Source organism: Actinia tenebrosa, unplaced genomic scaffold (genome assembly GCF_029948245.1).
Source record: "Actinia tenebrosa isolate PJP-AT-01 unplaced genomic scaffold, QUT_ActTen_1.0 PGA_scaffold12__29_contigs__length_12842862, whole genome shotgun sequence".
NCBI lineage: Eukaryota > Metazoa > Cnidaria > Anthozoa > Actiniaria > Actiniidae > Actinia > Actinia tenebrosa.
The window spans coordinates 7,558,362-7,578,254 of record NW_028292572.1 but is presented as its reverse complement, the minus strand read 5'-3'; the positions used below and the strand labels follow the sequence as shown (position 1 = coordinate 7,578,254).

At 36.6% G+C, this 19,893-nt stretch overlaps 4 protein-coding genes across 4 annotated transcripts; 2 read left to right on the top strand and 2 right to left on the bottom strand.

The window, feature by feature from the left end:
• Nucleotides 1-467: 467 nt before the first annotated feature.
• On the bottom strand, nucleotides 468-8,309 carry LOC116288992 (proton-coupled folate transporter). Its single transcript, XM_031695864.2, has 7 exons — nucleotides 8,137-8,309; nucleotides 7,108-7,340; nucleotides 5,138-5,450; nucleotides 4,171-4,716; nucleotides 3,281-3,364; nucleotides 2,607-2,766; nucleotides 468-1,462 (listed from the first exon to the last, which is right to left on the bottom strand). The coding sequence occupies exons 2-7, from the start codon at nucleotides 7,321-7,323 to the stop codon at nucleotides 1,267-1,269; spliced, it is 1,515 nt and encodes a 504-aa protein (XP_031551724.1). The 5' UTR covers nucleotides 7,324-7,340; nucleotides 8,137-8,309; the 3' UTR covers nucleotides 468-1,266.
• A 127-nt stretch (nucleotides 8,310-8,436) lies between these two features.
• LOC116288978 (mediator of RNA polymerase II transcription subunit 28) lies at nucleotides 8,437-14,683 on the top strand. The gene is made up of 5 exons (XM_031695852.2): nucleotides 8,437-8,517; nucleotides 8,654-8,726; nucleotides 8,805-8,917; nucleotides 10,641-10,766; nucleotides 14,195-14,683. Exons 1-5 carry the CDS (start codon nucleotides 8,476-8,478, stop codon nucleotides 14,312-14,314), a joined length of 474 nt encoding a protein of 157 aa, XP_031551712.1. The 5' UTR covers nucleotides 8,437-8,475; the 3' UTR covers nucleotides 14,315-14,683.
• On the bottom strand, nucleotides 13,716-15,371 carry LOC116288979 (ATP synthase F(0) complex subunit k, mitochondrial-like). Its single transcript, XM_089028144.1, has 3 exons — nucleotides 15,287-15,371; nucleotides 15,057-15,209; nucleotides 13,716-13,925 (listed from the first exon to the last, which is right to left on the bottom strand). Exons 2-3 carry the CDS (start codon nucleotides 15,198-15,200, stop codon nucleotides 13,833-13,835), a joined length of 237 nt encoding a protein of 78 aa, XP_088884270.1. The 5' UTR covers nucleotides 15,201-15,209; nucleotides 15,287-15,371; the 3' UTR covers nucleotides 13,716-13,832.
• An 815-nt stretch (nucleotides 15,372-16,186) lies between these two features.
• On the top strand, nucleotides 16,187-18,560 carry LOC116288977 (myosin regulatory light polypeptide 9). Its single transcript, XM_031695851.2, has 2 exons — nucleotides 16,187-16,705; nucleotides 18,260-18,560. Exons 1-2 carry the CDS (start codon nucleotides 16,302-16,304, stop codon nucleotides 18,372-18,374), a joined length of 519 nt encoding a protein of 172 aa, XP_031551711.1. The 5' UTR covers nucleotides 16,187-16,301; the 3' UTR covers nucleotides 18,375-18,560.
• The last annotated feature ends 1,333 nt before the right edge of the window (nucleotides 18,561-19,893 follow it).

Here is a 19,893-nt window from a genome sequence, read left to right as displayed (position 1 = left end):
CTAGGAAAATCTTGGTATCCTGAAAAAAACTTTACAAATAAATTCTTTACCATTATCTATTATGGACAAAATCGAAAAAAAAAAAAAAAAAAAAAAAAAAAAAAAAAAAAAAAAAAATCGCAGCAAAAATCGCTAGTGTAAACGGGGCTAAACAAAGAAAGATGCAGAAACGCCACTTTCCTGAGTATGTTACTGACCACTTTGTACGTTAACAACAATACGTGACTGAAAATCTTCAAACAAAAAAGATAAATGAAACCAAAAAAGGTTTCGCTTGTGGTTTTGCGCATTTTCAAAATTTGTGATTATTCTTAGGATTTTTTCGCTTTATTTTTGGAACTCATACTATAGCGAAACTAAGATTGGACGAGCCTAACTTTCTTTGAAACTACTTCAGCGTAGCGTGCACAATACTCTCCTTGAAACTAATCGTCTTTCGAAAGTAATTGAAAGATGAAAAAGAGTAGTCATTAGTATGGTATGTTTATTCATATAAACATATAGGGGCTAACTAGGAAACTATATGGTTTATTTAGGCTCTAGGCATTTCCTTTCATTGCAACTCATATTTAGCTTTATTTATTTGACCAAATAAGTATTTTCTTTCTTTTCAATGATCTAAATATAAACATAAAAGGAAATGTGAATAAAGACGTATTGTATTGTTTTTTTTTTTTTATCATATGACCCGTATCTGCTCGGGCGAGCGCTCTTAAAAAAACCTTCGGGGAAATGGCGTGAGCAGGGCCGTACGGCTCTGCTCGAAACCTGCGACCATATTGACATAATTTGCAACTTTTAAACTATCTTTTTTTATTTAGGGTCATATGATAAAATGCTTGTTGACTGAGTTAGGTCGGGCATTACGGGAAAATATTTGGCTCTCGTTCTCGGCATCACCTCGAGCCAAATATTTTCCCGTACGGCCCTCCCACTCAGTCAATAAGTACATAATATTTACATATCAAAACTAGATCAAAATCATTTTACTTCCTGTTCTAAGCTCTAACTGAAATGCATAAATTTTAAATTTAAAAAAAAAATTTTCCTTTTTCAATCGCTCGCGGACTCACTTTGGAATATGATAGGAAAACTCGTGAATCGAAACGATATCTAGCTCTTAACGTGTGATACTCTCTATAAGGACCATAGAATGCAGCAAACTATACGCCAAGGTAGCGCGCTAGGAAAAGCATCATTGTCTATACTTTTATAAATCAAAAATTAAAATCCAAATAATTCGAAATAAAGCTTCAATACTACGTTTTATGCTTGTGGCTCAGTGTTGTACCTACTAACACTACCTTTTGATTCTGGAGAGACTATGGTCGTTCCTTCTGTATTACAGCTATCTAAACTTTTTACGGGATCGTTAAGATTGTCGTCCGGTATTACGTCGTAGTTGCCAACAACCTGCACGCGATCTTTCTTGGAGAGAAGAACCATGGGATTCTTAAGACAGCTGGGGAATAAACCAGAAGTGATGCAGTACATTAATGGGGAGTTGTTATATATAGCGCATTTCACATTTTCTCAATGCACTTTACATTTATGACCAGTGGAGGACGTTAAAAGCCGATATTAAGGCGCTATTAGCAGCCGTGCAGCTTACAATTATGAGTGTGAATTGTTAGTAGATTAGTATTATGCCTACCAATTGGGATAGGCTGATGAACCGGGAGACAATTCCCTACTCTTAGGCCTAGGGCAAACGTCGAACTTTCCATGCACCGAACTTAATTACATCAAAGAATGCCGCCTCATTATCATCTGATATCCATTGTTTTTAATGAGTTCGGTGCATGGAAAGTTCGACGTTTGCCCTAGGCCTTACACGAATAATTCAACAGGTTCTTTTTCCTATTAACAGGTTGGGGATTAAGGATGGGAGACAGCGCCTACGAATTTTAAGTCCTTATCCTAGAAGACTTGAAGGTATGTAAACAGACCTACTTCGTCTTGGTGAAATGTTTTCCCATTACAGACCACGTATCGTGTTGTATATTATATATAATTATCAGTTTACATCAATATCCTTTATCTACCTTCTTCACCCAATCAAAATATGACGCGACCAATCATTAAAGAAAGAAATGACGACCAATTTGAATAAGAATTGTTCTGGACTTCCTCCCCTCTCTTACAGGTGAAAAACCTAAGCTAGTCAGTCAAGAACAATAGCCAATCAACTTGGTCACCATACGGTATGTCAATTAGGTGTATAAATATATACACACCTAACTGAAAAAACGTTGTCGGGTTCAAAAGAAGGTTATACCATCAAAGCTAAGACCGAAGGGGAGCATGGGAAGACAAACAATTATGCTAATTTCATGTGTATTGCAGTTTTCCCTCCCTGTGCACATTTTATGCATCATGGCTTTGGCATGTTGTTAATCTAGGTTGACCGACTTTGCTCTACTGTGCATTTTTACATGTCTATATGCAAATATAATACACATTTCAGAGTACCCAAAATCCTTTTCAGTCTTAGCTTCGATGATATGACCTTCTCGAACCCGACTAGGTTTTTTCAATTAGGTGTATATATATATATATATATATATATATATATATTTATATATAAAATATAAATATAAACTAACCAGGTGAAACAAAATGGCAGCAGACATATGATAGCTCCAACAAAAAAGACAAATCCCGGAAAATCAAATTTTAGGGAGGCTGGATAGAGAGAGTTGAATATGAAAGCACCAATGAAATTGCAGAGTGTCTCGAATGAGGCCACAGCTGAGAAAAGGGCACCTGTCAATGAAACGCACACGTGTGAGCAAGAAACCATGAAGGACAGAGAGGGACAGTATACAGTATTAGCTTTGGGATAACGGAATTCCCGAAAAGTTATTTTTAGATCGTCCGTACCCCTTAGGAACACTTTTCCGGTGGTTGCCAATGTATATGTTTCTGTGAGTAAATTTTGGGGGTGTTGCGTCATTGCCGCCATGTTGGATGGCTTTGACAAAATAAATGAACACAAACAACATAGCGGCATTGCATTTTCCCCCCTTTAATTGTCGCATGGGAATGGACTCACATCACCTACTATTAGGAGAGGATGTGATTGTATTTTGCTTTAGCAAGCCATTTTTCTTGGATGACTAAAGTGTGGTCAGGTTTTGGAATCCAATATCACAATGCTACCTTACCTATAGGGTCTGCATTGTAATGATGCAATGGGCCACCCTATTAAGATCAAGGTAACTATCTATTTACCTTAGACTCTATGATCTAATGTATGGTGAAACCAATGCTACATTACCTTGTTCGTCTTTGCTGACAATCCTTGACATCATTGCCCTAAAGATAGGGACCACACAGCCACCAAACAGGCCGACAACTGGAGCTAAATGCAGGAGAAAATAGTGAATAGACCAGCCAGTCTTGGTAACAGGTGATATAAATATTGTATTACAAATATATTGGTATGAAGACAAGGGCAGATCCAGGGGAGGGGTCCAGGGGCTCAGGACCAGGGGCTTGGGCTCACACAATAACACCACTTGTGTATGAGTTACGACTGGTATGTGTATGTATGACATCAAAAATGAAGTCACTCATTGAGTGTAGGTTTTGAACCCCCCCCCCCCCCCCCCATATTCTCCAAAATCTAAAAAATCTTTGACCCGCCCTTGGAAGAGGAGTAGGAGGAGACAAGAGAAAAGAGAAGGAGAGGAGAGGAGAGGAGAGGAGAGGAGAGGAGAGGAGAGGAGAGGAGAGGAGAGGAGAGGAGGAGAGGAGAGGAGGGTGGACAGTACCTTGATCTCGAAAATCAAAATTACATTGAACTAATCTAAGATTTTTTTAATGAACATTAGCTATGCCACACAGAAGATACTGAATAGAAAGCCCCCACACTAAATACCCATGGCTTGAAATTGTAATTGTGTCTGCCATGGCCCTCAGGTTTATGCTGAGTGTATTACAGGGGCAGATCTAGGAGAGGGGTGCAGGGGGAGCACACCCCCTAGATGAGCTGATACTATATCTAATGCAGTTTGTAAGCCAAGGGTACACCCCCTCCTCCCTCCTAAAACCAAAATACTTGATGATGCACCCCTCCCCCTAAAAACAATCCTTGATTGGCTCCTGCATTATCATCTAACAATACATTGAATATCTTATACCACACAGTTCTTCAATAATACTCACCCGTGAAGACAAGAAATGTTGTTTTCGATAGGCCAAATGTCACCAAGCCCCCTATACTGGAAACAATTCCAATCCTTGATATACTAAGTTCAGTCAGCCATATCCCAAGAAGTTTAATCCCAAGTATGGCTCCAATTCCAATACAAAGACTTCTTAACGCTGCAATATATCCAACAAATTCGGGAGAGAAACACAGTGGAGTATGAAGAACGAAGAGTGTGACGATACCAGTGCTTCCTTGGGTGGCGATTTGCGAAAAAGCACTGCTTAGGGTTAAAAGAATAAGGTTGAATCGACCCCCTTCCCTGGGAGCTTTATAAACAGCCAAAATTCTTTTGATGCTTTGGCAACTGCCGAGACTGGTTTTTTCTGTGACGTCACTTGGAGGTCTTGATTCAGGGAGGAAGAAGACTGTGTAGAGGACAGAGAATAGAAGACAAGCCAAGATAAACCAGTATGGCGTGATGAATCCATGGTTCTCGATCCATACGCCACTAGTTAGTTGACTGACCATCCCTCCCAAAAATGTCAGGAGCTCCATGATGGCTAAAACGAAAAGAAAAATAAAATAGTTATGTTATCTCTAATGTAAGTTCCTATCATTTTTTCTATCTTAGAGAGCAATTGTGGCTGCTGATATGATGTTGGTGATGATGATGGTAATGATGGTGGTGATGGTGATGATGATGATGATAAGGATGAGGATGATGGTGATGATGATGATAGTGAGGATGATAAGGATGAGGATGATGGTGATAATGATGGTGATGATGATAAGGATGATGGTGATGATGATGAGGATGATGGTGATGATGATGGTGATGATGATAAGGATGAGGATGATGGTGATGATATGATGACGGTGATGATGATGATGATGATGATGATGATATACGTCATTTTAAGTGCTTTATGACTGTCCACGGCACACATGCATATTTTCTACTTCTTCAGTTGCTAACATTACCTAAACGTAAAGGCCTATCAGATTCATCAGTGGTATCTGCAATATATGCCATAAGACCCATAATAAGAGTAGTAAAATATCCACAAAGTCCATTGATTGCTCCACCAACAAACAGAACATAAACTGGTAATTCTAAATACATCACCAATATTGTCAACCCTGCCTCTATTGAACTCCCTATGGCTGGCAACAAAAGGGCTGGTTTTCTTCCTCTTGAGTCAGTCCAGCTTCCAATGAACAGTGAAGTAAAGAGAGATGGAAGGGAAGAGAAAAGGACCACCCCAAGATGGATGTATGATGACAGTGATTGAACCTGTAATGATAAAAAGGTAAATTATACACTGTGAAAAGATGAAAAAACTTACTGACGTTTCAGATGCTAGTCCTTCGTCGGAGTAAAAGAGAAAGAGGTCTGAAAGAACCTGTGAATGGATAATATTTAAATAGTGTCAATAAATAGTTTAATTGGATATTTATGGTTATGGAACCTTTATTTAAACAGTGTACCCCATTCATCTAAAAGCTGGTATCCAGAGGGGCCCTGAGTAAATTGGAATATATATGCTAATTATCCTTTTCACAGTTCCCTGCGCCATCTTGAAAGGTAGCTGTGCCTTTGCATCAAAGTGAGACGAACGGTGACCTTGCAACAATAATAGACACCCTTTTTTAACACTTTGGACAATATTATTCACAGGTCTCTCTCATTGCAAGCTCACCCTTTGTCTTACTTCGACACAAAGGGACGGCTACCTTTCAAGGTGGAACAAGGAACTGTGAAGGGGACTATTAATTAATTAATTTATTGATTACTCAAATATTAAGAGACCCTTTTACCTAGAACATTTTGATTTCCCATTTCAGACCACCTATGTATCATTCCCTAGATAATCATTGCTTTATTTGATAGTTGTGCATGAGAAGACAAATGAATATAAATACACCTTTTTCGAAAATTGTTGTCACACCAAGAGCCTCAAGTAACAAGCCAAGGCTCCAGAGAACATCGGTACTTTTAATTGATTTATTCATGGTTCATACAAGTGGCTATAGCTCTACACTAATTATCATCTCAAGCAGCCTTGCTTGGAGCAATTTGTGAAGTCAATAAATGAAAATGCACGTCCATGAATAAACTAATTACAGCTAAAGGTACCGGCGTTCTCTGCGGTCTTGGCTTGTTGCTTGAGGCCTTTGGTGCAACGATGATTTCTGAAATAGGTGTATATGTGCATAGGATGGATGCAATTCAAACAAAGAAATGATACTCTAGGGTATCATAGGGTATTATATACAAAGAAATGTATGGAGCGAAGTTTGATGTTGAGTCTATGACGTCACAGACTCCAAAAACAATTGTAAAAATATCATACTTTCATCCTGAATATCGAGAAAACACATCATACAGTGATTATTGGACCTTTAAAGAGTATTCTTAGGAAGTTTCAGCTGAATCCAAGTTTGAGCGATTTTTGTCAGAGTAGCACTTTAATTTATTATTTATTTAAAAAATTTACACAAAAAAAAACCCTGAGGAGCTCTTCCATGAGGTTTGCAACTTACTGCACACCCGGGGGGGGGGGGGGGGGGACTCTCTTGAAAAGTGGGTAGGGGGGCTCGAAGGACCTTTTAGGGTCGAAAATGAGACCTTGCGTACCCTTTAGGGTCAGATTTGTTCGTTTTGAAAAATATCAAACCTCATACAAGAATATAATGGTTGGAAACGTTGTCATTTTTAATGTGGTTGTACCTTTTAAGGTCTGAAATCAGCATCTCAGTTAATTCATGCGTACCTTTTAGGGTCATTTTCAAAACCGTCTGTCAAGCCCCCCTATCCACTTTTCAGGAGAGTCCCCCCCTGGGCTGCACACACACATTACCTTTAATATTTACAGTACACAACACTCAATTCCATTTTATTCTCATAAGTAATTATATAGAATTTTCATAAGATGATCTGTGTTGGGTACCTGTTTCTCTAACCCTTTCATAGTCGCATTTAATGCTGTTTCATTACCACAGCTGTTAGATGCAGTTGTGTCGTAAGGAAATCCCTTATTTTTAGCAATCCTGAAGTAGATATACTGTTGAATGACGGGCAAATGCATGAAGAGTCCATATGCGTAGAAGAATACCACAGGTTCTGCTGTGAGCAGCTGTCTCCAGTTAAATCGCTTGGGTGCCATTGTTAGAGGTGGATATACTTAGGATAAAGCGACAAAACATGATGTTAGACCATCACATACAGGGGTAAGGAAATCAATCGCCCCTCAACTCTGGGGTGTTGGGTTCAATTTCTGGACTCAGTATCACATGTGAGTCTTGTTTTTAGGATTCTTCCTTGATTCAAGGGGCTTCAACAGAGTACTGGTTCTCTGTTCTTACTCCCTCTGCCAATCCTTACACTCTAAATTCCAATTTGATCTGTGAGTCAGACGTGCAGTGACTTTGATCAGCTTTTGCTTTGGTTTCAGGGTTCAATAAGGTATGCGCAATACCTTAAATTTTTACCCCTCCCCCCTCCCCCAAGATTAAGTTCCTCCTCCAACTTTTTGTTAATCAGGTGATTACTCGGCCATATGACTTGCATTTCCAATATTAAATTAAAATGTCTTCATTTCATTTCAAAATACCTTAAGTCTGATTCAGAGGATTAATCAAAGCCCCTGTTTTTTGTGTGTGTGTATCATATCAATGCATTTTCTCCCACCCGCGGGATGGAACAGACAATCCGAAAGTGATTAGCTTATGTAAGAGTTCATAACTTCGTATCATGCTACGCTGCAAGACATTTAATATTCATGGTACGATGAATACTAAACATGGAACCGGCTGGAGATTTCATCGAGTGCTCTTTTGCCTTAGATTAACTTAATGATAGCAATTTCTTTGGACATATTTATCCTAATTTATAAGGCTTCAAAGCTAAAATTTTTGAAACGAAATACTTTCGTTTCGGAGATCAAAAAACTTAGGTAGATGAAAAAAACTTGACTTACGATTTGTGACGATGTTCACCTATAAGCCTTTCTTGTCATCTGACACTGAGGGGAAGAAGTCAGTCTCCAATACCAGCCAAAGTATACTGTAAAAAAAAAAAAATCATGCACAAACAATGAAAACCACCTCCAAAGCAGCTGTCTTACTCGCGCGATCGAGAGCTTGACAGCACTTGACGGGTAGGGGTAAGGTAGGAAGTATTTCTCCACCCTCCCCTCCCTTGTGTTCTATAGTTTATTGTTAATTTGAATTTGAGTTTATTCCCCAGGGGGTGGTAGAGCGAATATTTATTTCGTCTCTAGTTCCAGTTTTCACTCGTTTTTATTTGTAAATCCAACATGGCGGACGATGTGGCCAGCTCACTTGAATACTCACTTCAGGTATTTCCAGCCCTTAAAACAAGCCTTAATTTCACTTAATCCATCCGAATCATTTAGATATTAAGTATTCTTTCTTTCTGTTAAATAATATTTAGATTAATTGGAATACTTGTATTTTTTTCTTCCTTTTAAACAGGCGTGTATATCTCTGCTTGGAGTAGATGTCTTAGACAAAGGCAAAGGACAACAGTGTATCGATAATAAGCTAGGTATTTATCATATTGTATCTAGCATTTCTTATTCTTTTGTTATTAGTTTATTCTCATTCAATATTCATTCATGCCCAGGTGTTGAAGCAGCCATAACTAGCTTCCTTGAATCTGCTAAATTGGTTGAAGAAGACTTTATAAGAAAACAGGCATACGTTAGAGTACACCATCCTCAAGAGACACTCAAACAAGTGAGTAGAATTATATCCATTGTATATACCACCAGCTAGAATTAACTGAACCCTAACTGGTGCTTTGCTGGGTGCCTGTGTATTTTTGTAGCATTGTTTTTGGAATCGAGGGTGGTGTGGTGTTAAAGTGCAAATGAACCCTTCGACAATACTTTCAATACTGATCATACATGAAGTAAATAGTTGAATGGTAAAATATTTCTTGATTTGAGTGATGCGTTTCTAAATTATGAAGGTTTATACTTTCAATATGCTAATAAGCGTGACGTCTATTAAGGCTTAATTAAATATACAAAATCGAACTGGTTCATAGATACAGTATTTAAAAAGCATCATTATTTTACTCATGGTTTACATGAAAGCTATTTAAAATTTTTATTTTCAAAATGACCAGCATTAAGTATTACTAGTTACAACAAAAACACTCAAATACCTTACCTGACGTCATCATCATTAACATATTGGAAGTATAAACCTTCCTAACTTAGAGACGCGTCACTCAAATCAAGAAATATTTTACCAATCAACTATTTACTTTATGCAGAACCGGTACTGAATGTATTGTCAAAGGGTTCATGTGCACTTTAAGTTGCTGACACACGGTGCAACATTGCACACAGCATTGCAAGCAACAAATTTAAATCGTGGTGACACACTTTGCAACAAAATCACACAATATCGCTTGTGTCAGCCTTCTATGCTAAGATATTTGATCAGCAGTTATAAATTTGGTGTAAGTTGATTGACTGGAAATTTCAAAATGTTGCACGCAATGTCTTTCTGGTTTTCCTTCCTTGTCAAAACCTAAAGAATGAAATTCCAATTTGATCTGCAAGTTATCCATGCCTTGACTTAGATAAGGCCAGAGGTTGTTTCAAGCAATCCATAAAACTTGAAAGGTTTTTTAATTAGGGAAAAAACCTCCAATTGCCCTATTTCACTATGATGTCACTGCTTGTTTATGTGGGGGATAGAATCACCAAATCCAATAGAAAATTCACAAAATTTGCTCCTAGTGAAACAGTTTAATCTAAAATGGCCTGGTTTTCAGATATAATATGTGTTAATATGTACTAAAAAATATTCTGAGCTTTTGCTGGCTATTCTACTTCTCTGTGTAGATTGATACGGGTTTTAGAACAATTTTCGGTGAATTTGCGTTGATTTGACCCCCTCTGATGACCATGATCCTTTGCGTTTAAGCAATAGATTGTTTTGATGTGATGTCATAATGAAATAGGGAAATTGACAAAGAGAAAGCTAACAGATTCTACTCACATTTGATGCCGAGTCCCAAAATCAAACCTGCCCCAGAGGTCAGAGGAGAGTGCACCACCACTACCCTACTCTTAATTCCCTTAGCCCTGGCCTGACTTTGATCAGTCCAGATGTTGTTTAGGGTTCAATAAAATATAATAGAAGTAATAGATCAAAAACGAGTGCGAGTGTATGATAAGAGCATCCAAAAACTGAGAAACAGATGAAAGCATGAGGTCGTAGAAAACTTGCTTCTCAGTCTCATTATAATTCATTTGTTCTCGAATCTACTGAGACTAAAAAAATGATCAGTGTTTGATCCATTTTTGATCAAGTATCAAGGTGCGTGCAAATGACTACAATGCAAAGTCACCATTGGTCATTGACCTCATGAATTATTAATGAGGTCGAAAAAGTTATTTTACTTGTTAAAAAAATTCACCAGTCGTAACCATTCTAATTGCAGGAGATTTCACATCTTAAAACAGAAATCAAACAGAAGGAAGACATCTTAAGTAAGCTATCAGAGAAAGTAGATTACTGGACAAAAATACTGGATGAGCTTCAAAGAAAACAAAAGGCAGAAATAGAGGTAGCCAATGCATCAGCAATGTCTAGTTTACCTACAAGTCAAAGGCTTACCAAGACTACCTGAGATGTAAGATTATAATAGGTTGGCACTTCTTGCACTTGTAAATATATATACAATGTAAAAATCAATATCTGTGTGGGATATTATCGATTCTAGTTTTTTTCTTCATTCCAGAATAAATGTTTATGACCTTATAATTTACATAATATAAATTATTATATAGGTTAGATAGTACACAGCTCTGATTGGTCTAGAACTGTGCCGAGTTTTGGTTGCATCTTGCCTATATCACATGTGCTTCTCTGCACACTTCTTTCGTTCTTTCATTAACTGAAAAGAAAGTTTATTCTAGGAGTTGTAGTTAATGACACCATGATTCAAATGAGAAAGCAATTCAATGTTAGTAAGTCTGACAAATTTGAGCATGTTTTGTTAAAAAGAACCAGAGTTACAATCCTACAAAAATGTCAAATACAGTTACAGAGAATCTATGTTTTGGGCGGATACTTTGACTTTGACACAGTCTGTCTCCTATCAGATTAGTTTCAATTTGGATACTCTGAGAGTTTTACGCTTCAATCCTCTTTTATTTAATCATTATCCTCATCTTGTATTCATTAATGCTCAATATAAAGCCAGACATGGCCACCAGCCTCAGTCACTGACCAGTCAAGTTGCTTTTGTTGTTGTAAAGAGGACTGACTAAGAATGTATTTGGCCAGATATTAAGCACACAGCCTTTTTTAAAGGTACCTTTTCTACAGGCATCTCTTTGACTTTGGAGCTCCTATGTTAGGATTATTTTGAAATTCCTGTGTTAGGAAAGAAGATGAGAAGGAAGAGGGGCCAATTTTAGGCAGACATTGACGTGCCTATATTTAGCCCTAGTCTTAAGAAATGACTATCTTTACGCTCAAGGCAGTACAAGGTAACCAAAAAATTACGTGTACTTGTCGGCGTGCCATATTACCAGAATCTGCATAGGAGATGCCCAGGCAAAATTCACATTAGAATCTTTTGAAACTAAGTTAAAATAGCTTTAGGATTGGGTACTAATTTTCAGATTGTCAAGTTATATCCAAACTTCCAGTTTCTTTTTTGTAAAAAATGGACAATATTTATCTTAATTTCTTTTCAATGTTCAACACCTAATTTTTATTTGGATATTACAGCCTAAAATATCCACACAGGACTTTTTTAAATTTTATTTTTTTCCGGTCCGGTATCCTAAAAAAATGGTGCATTCTGATTGGCTTTTTGAGCAGGCGAAATTTTGTCAGTATCTGCCCGCACTTGCGGTCCGGTATCCTTTGCTTCTAAACAACAAAACAAAACGATTACAAAAACAAGTAAAAAAAATATGGGAAAAAAATAAATAAGTTATTTACCGTCCTATAGTCGGTCCGGATAGGGAAAAACTGTGTCCTCGGTCTTGAAAATGGGCCTTGGCCTAACGGCCTCCTATCCAAGCCTACTGGCTGGTAAATAACATGTATGTCTTCATTATCTATTAAGAAGCATGATTGGCATAGCAGTGAGAGCTCACCTCTCACCACTGCAACCCAGGTGAGATTCACTGACTCAGTATCATATGTGAGTTGAGTTTGTTGATGATTCTCAACTGCTTCAAGGATTTTTCTTCAGGTTTCTCTGCCTCCACAAAAATCAACATTTCTAAATTCTAATTTGATCTTAGGCGGTATTCTCAATAGGGCTAACCTCAGTCAAATCAAACTATTGGTCTATTATCAATGCTGCATTCTGATTGGATGAGCTACAATACTACTTGCATATAAGCAATAGCCTACTAATAGGGAAAAGTGCCGGCTTTGAACACCAAAACCCGTTTGCATCTATATATTTGAATAACTAGTTGGATTTGACTAAAACAATTAGTCCTCTCTCCTCATCGCCTATTAGTCAATAGCCCATTCAGGCTGAAGGACTTATTGCTAAATTTATCCTTTCACACTACATTTATGTACATTGTAAATAAATTGCCCTATTTCACTATGACATCACATCGAAACAATCTATTGTTTAAACGCAAAGGATCATGGTCGTCGGAGGGGGTCAAAACAACGCAAATTCACCGAAAATTGTTCTAAACCCCTATCAATCCACGAAGAGAAGTAGAATAGCCAGCAAATGCTCAGAATATTTTTTAGTACATATTAACACATATTATATCTGAAAACCAGGCCATTTTAGATTAAACTGTTTCACTAGGAGTAAATTTTGTTGAATTTTCTATTGGATTTGGCGATTCTATCCCTCACATAAACAAGGAGTGATGTCATAGTGAAATAGGGCAATTGTTTTTCCCCCGATCCACTTTTAGGATTTTGCATTTCAGAGTTTCATTTCAAGTGATTTCAAACTTAGTGTAATGACCAATTTTGCAGAAACAATGCAGTATCCAAGTTTATAAGTGCATTCATGTATGCCTGGCTTCAAATTTTACCATCTGGGTTACATCAAATATGAAAAAATATTATTAGATAATAGGGATTAGTTTGATCAAAGTTGGTACATGGCTAAGTCACAGATTGAAATTGGATGCAAGGGAGGAAAACTAAAGAGACCAAAGAAAAACCCTTACAATCAAAGGAGACATTCAACAAACTATGCTCAAATGTGATGCTGAGTCCTAGAATCGAATCTGAGACCCCAGAGCAAGGATCAAAATAGCGGCCTGCCAATGGCCAAATGACAGGACAAATTTCAGGTTTGGCAGGTGAAAATAACGATGCACTGCCAAATGAATAATAAAATGACATGCAAAATTTACTGGATTGACCTACTTTATCTACTATGGCAGGCTACAATTTTATTTCCATTTCAAGCCCTACAGTATAGAGGTGAGAGGCAAGTGCACTAGAATATGTATCTATGCCACCCTAAATTCTCTAAGACAGACAGTACAGGATAATGAAAATGTAACAACTCTACAAGTCAAAATCCTTTATTTCAGTCGATAAACTTCAATACACAACCAAATTCTAGAAAATCCTTTACAAACCAGAAATACCTAGAATAAATACAATGATTGAGTAGACCAGCAATTTATGCAGCATTCGTTTCTTTGGGTGCCTTGGACTTCTTTGACTTGTAGTAAAACATTATGGCAAAGAACGTACCATATGTTGCAACAACAATCTGGAAAGGAAAGACAATATCAATAGCTTGCTTGTAGCAACTTTCATAGCTGTCAGTCAATGTTATGCGAACTCAGTACTTGCAAACTGCATGTTTTTTGATTTCCATCAATCAAAAGTAAACAGTCGGCATCTCTTATATCTTTGACTGACGGCAGTGAAAAACCAAATTCCAATAGCCAACTTGCAACTACTAAGGTTGCATAATAATATTGAATATTGGTCATTACATCAGTTGGTTTATGTTTTGTTCCTTTTTATAAAACATAGGCCATGTTAACAACTGGAGCTATGGGAAAAGGCAGTTTCACATTCAAGCTGTCATATAAGGTGGGTGTAATGTTATCTAGGACCAAATCTGCTGATGCATTGTTAAGCATCCACTCGTAAATGAGTCCCCAGAAATGCAACATCTATTCTTGAGGCGCATGTTATGTCATAGCCACCATGTTGGTTGACGATAACAAAGCATTTCTCACTAACTTTTATTGTTAGATCAACCAACATGGCGGCTGTCTCATTGTTATTTATATCTCAAGGGATTTCGAGTTTTGGTTGCACTCCAGGAATACTTTAATTGCCCCTTAGTTAGAAGAGGGTTGTATCGTCGAGTACGGGAATTGTCAGGGGAATTCTATTCAAATTCAAATTTCAAGTAATCGGCTAGTAATCGTACCCTACGATAGCATAAATTAAACTATAATAAATATTTATGTGCACGCGCTGATGATACATCGTTTAAATATGAATAAAAAATGAGACCACCCAACCGAATTCAATTCGTGGTCTAGGGGTTAGGGTTGGGGTTGGCATTGTAGTAGTTCTTTGGTGCCGAAGGTACCGAGTTCGATTCTTGATGTCTTCACTTAATTCTTTTTCTAAGTGAGGAGAACCAAAATTTCTAAGTCCCACTCCTGTGTTCGGAAACCTATGACGTACTTCGTTAATCCGTACACGACGATAGTACCTAGAAGAGGTCACTTCCCCTTCCCAGTTACCCAAATTTCACTACCAAGAATGAGGACTTGAAAATAATACGAAACATTAAACAATTGTAAACAAATCATAAAGCAAAATTTGCGAGATTAAAATTCATGCAATTGTAGCTAAAGAAATAACCTAACGTTCTTACATTTCTTCTTCCTTCAGTTGTGTAGGCATTAAAGTAAACTTGCCATCCTTTCAAGCCAAGATCTTCAGCAGTAGGATTGCTTGCCATCTGACGAACAAGAGATGGACCTCGCACACGAAGCGCTCGTAGCGACGGGAATATCATGCTAACTGCCTAAATAACAAGACAAGGTAAATCTTCTAATACTTAAGAATGCATAGCAATGTTATTAGTTTTAAATTTTTACTTACAAGTGATGAAAAATACTTAATCACGAGAAAGGACTACTTTCTACTTCTTGACAAATCCAAGATGGCCGCCAGTAATAGGGAGAGCTGCTGACCTAAACAATGCGGGCTCTGATAGCCTCGGCACAGGCTACCCAACACAAATTGTGCTGTTTGAATAATTTTTTAAATGATTTTTTAAAGGTCAAACATTCCATTCAAAGATTCTTTTATTTTTGGCTATACCTTCTGGGTAACAATGAGTTTGATTCGTAAATGGAACCAGCTTTTATGATCTGCGCGCTTTTTTGTTAAAATATATGATTTCACATGATTTCAATTTAGTTACATTTTGAACCCCGATTTTATCCGTGAAATGAATCCCCGATATTTAAGTGAAATAAACGCACTGGTTCGCTACATGAAAGTAATATTCAGGGAGTGTAAACAGGGAGTGGCTAAAGCTTTTATTAAGTTTTATATATATATATATTTATTTCTCCCGTACGATGTCGAACATGGATGACAAGTTATCTAGATTTCCGATTTTGCTGTGCTACGTTTTAGGGTGTTCCATTAGTTATTCTATACTGTTCGATTAGCATTATATTCAATAATATAACGTTATGTCACAATATTAAATATATGTTGATCCACGGTACATTTTTTCCTAAACTTAGCTGCCACTCATCCACAACCAAATATTCTACTTGAAAAAAAAAATATTTCGCTATTTCATTACTTAATCTAATACTTATAGTTAACTGACGTCTAAATTTCGAAATAGATTGAAATTTTCAACTAAAATTTCCAGCAGATGCGGCAACAGCCATCTTATTTTACCGCGAGTTTGTGAAGAATGACCTAATAAGGGCATACGCCGAATGACGTCATTCTTTGCTATAAGAGCTCAATGTTTTTATGTCTTGGCTTGCATTACCAATAAGGCTGGTCCTGGGTTTGTTGTTGGCAAGAGCTGAGGTGCTGCATTCAAAAGTCTGTTCCTTTAGTCTGTGTTTTTCAACTACCAAAAAACAATATGTCGGCCAAAGCAAAGGACAAGAAGAAAGGTGGCACCAAAAAGAAGGCTCAGAGAGCAACCTCCAATGTTTTTGCCATGTTCGATCAAGCACAGATCCAGGAATTCAAAGAGGCGTTCAACATGGTTGACCAGAACCGCGACGGCTTCATCTCAAAAGAGGACTTAGCTGCAACATTTGATTCGTTGGGGAAGCTAGTCAATGATCAGTTTCTCGAAGAAATGTTAGGCGAAGCAACAGGTCCCGTCAACTTCACTATGTTCCTGACACTATTTGGCGAGAAAATCAGTGGTACAGATCCTGAGGATGTCATACGACATGCTTTTGCTTCGTTTGATCCGGAAAACAATGGATTCATCGACGAAAGCAAACTAAAGCGACTTATCATGGGACTTGGTGATCGGTAAGGCTTTCTACGACTTTTCTTTTATTTATTTCTTTATTTTTAGAGTTCAATTATCTTGATATAAATAGTATGAGTTTAAATGACTTGATTTATAATTAAAGTTCACAATTCACCTGTTGAACGCAAAATTCAGCATCCTAAATTTTGAAAACGAAACCGTTTCTTACATGCATGGGATAAAAATATGTAGTCAGAAAAAGAGAAACAACTTAGGGATTGCTTTCGGACACACCTTCAACTTTCAAAGAGGTTCTGGGGCGCAAACCTAACATTTGCTTAATTCGTAAATTCTTTTCGGGAGATGTATTTCTTACCTCTTTGGTGAAAATATAACCGCACAAGCTTGTTTAAATCAAAAAAACGACATTGAAAGTTCGATCGAAATCTGAAAAAATATCTGTCTAGAAAAAACTTCATGTCCATGAAAGAAACAAATACTTTTAACTTTACAATCGAATCCAATAATTCATCGTTTTAAAATTTTCGTGTTTTTATCAAAAAATTGAAAAGTCTATTGCATTTTTTTAAGCACAGAAGTAATGTGGCTGCACTTTTTTTTTGAAATTTTCAATCTATTTGAAAAAAAAAAAATGATTATTTGATTTAGTGAGATAGCCTTTGACCTCATTTTCACATCGTAATTTACCCTTCAATAACTTGGTCTATAAATCTTTACGGAATAGTTTAGTGAAAAATTAAAAAATGTTTTTTTCAAAAAACTATATTTGATTTTTCGTTTGTTTTCGTTTGTTTGTTTTTTTTTGTTAAGAGTTTTTGCGCTTTTGTAGACGCTTATTATCATTTTAAGTCAGTTATAGCAATGTAAACAACGGCCTTTTTCTAGTATACTGCTGTAGTACGCTTTACTGTGTTTGATATAAATTGTACGAGCATTTGAAAATTTTCAAAAATATTCCTAAGTTTTTTATAAAAGCCATACCAATTCATATACTGTTTAAGTCTCGTGAAAATATACATTTTATTTTTGTAAACTCTTAGCAGATATTTGTCGATCTTTGCTTTATTGTGCGTCGATTATCGGTTGAGCGCGCAAAGACTTTCATTATCCAAAATCTCACTTAAACAATAAAGTCTTTGTTTTAGGTAATTGATGTCCGGGAAAAAACGTATTGTGATAACTGGAATTAATTCTTCTTGAATGTTGTGTAGTTGAGTGCATTAGCGAAGTAAATTATTGTTAATGTTTAAGCAAACTTAAGCGAGCGTTTGCGACTTGGCCTTCGTAAAGTATTTACTTTAAAAAAAAAAAAGAAAAAATATTGTACAAAATCTTTCAGTTATTTTGGTTTGAGTTATAGGGTTCTCATTACCCTAAACCTAAGGACTCGTTTCTCGACTGCTAACAAACAAACAAACAAATGTCCAATAGAAAATGCAAGGTTTGGGAACGGAACCTTGAACCTTGTGGAAACCCTATACTAATTCGAGTGAGTTTTTCGAGTGATTTAATAATAAAGTTTCTTTATGATACTCTCTCAGATTGTATTTGGCAAGCTTTGTTAACTATTCTTTTCCTTTCTTTATATTCAGCTTCACCGAAGACGAATGGGACATGATGATGGACGATTGCCCTGTGAACAAGAAAGGAGACATCCTGTACAACGACTTTGTACATCTCATTAAATACGGACCACAGGAAGACTAAATCCACTCCATTTTTTATTAACAGACATTTAAAAGTTTCATATTTTGTATTAGTTTAGATTGATCTTAATGCATTACTGGTATCGAATTTAAGAATTGTGTGATTTTCAATTTTCTCATTGAATATTCTCCAAATAAAAGCTCTTTTATTGTGGATGCTCCGAGAGCATCTTTCATAAGTCAAAAAGACCATGTTTTACTCCTCTAAACATAGTCGTATTATTTCAGAAATTTGCAGTTAGAAATTGCTAAGGAGAGCGTCGGGTAGGGTGATATATTTTTCAAAGGGCGGAAAAAGATGGGAAGATTGGAAAACAGATGAGGCTGAACACATGCTGGGACTAATCAATTTTATTTAAAGTAGCTCCTTGTAGTTCTTATATCTGAATACAATACGATCTGATTTTAAGTCGATAAATACTTAATCCCTTCTTTAAAAAGCTGGATCGATCAGGTTTTCACACCAGATGCTGGACCATAATTAAGACGTTTTAGCTGAATTAGCATATAGCGTTACCATAGCAACCATAGCAATGACTTTTCATTTTGAACTTTTGACTTTTGACTTTTGATTTTTATTATAATGTACCAGAAACAAGCGAATATTACCTCGTAAACCTGCATTATATGACACACAACAAGTAAATGAGTGAGACAACTCAATCTGTTTAAATTGGAATGGATAGCATGTGTGAACGTTAACTTCCATGCAAAATCCGGCCTTGTTTCGTAACAGCTGAAAATGAAAGAAAAACAGTGATAATAAGCCGTGAAATAGATATTTTTACAATAACTTACAAATTTCTCGCGCGCTGATTGACTGATTCTCTTGCTGATTTTTATCATCAATAAGTGGACAGACAGATACAGCTGTCGTCATCGCTCTTTCCGTTGGTTGTTTTTATCGATAGAAAAGTGATATTTTATCGTTTTTCTTGTTGTTTTTGCTATTGTAAAAAACAAATTGACATCAGATTTTCATGTGTCTGTTCTCTTACTGACGATAAATTTCGCCATCACATTGTCAAAGTAGTATGCGGATCCACACTACTTTGAGGACAGACACATAAAAATCTGATGTCAATTTGTTAAAGAACATACCATATATCCGTAAAAAAGTTAACTAGAGTGCACGCCCTAAACCCGTGAAACAAATACTAACTTTTAGTACTAAATGGTGATAAATAAACAATAGAAAACAAAGGATTCTCTATGAAATAGTACTAATTAGTACTAATTAATGTTCACGGATTTAGTGCGTGCACTCTAACAAAACTGTAAAACTTAGTCCAAAGTTTTGTACAAATTTGTGCAATTTCGTACGACGTTTTTCACGTATATATGGTATGCAAACTATTAGAATAATACACATTAGTAGACCCTTATTCCATAGTTTTCGTTTGTGTCTATATTTGACTATTACACCACGTTGACTAGCAAATAATTTTGGTTCTAAATTGCTGCAAGGGTTTCCTTCAATACCAATTGAAAGTGTTTAAAGTGGTCAGCAAAGGGTTCGA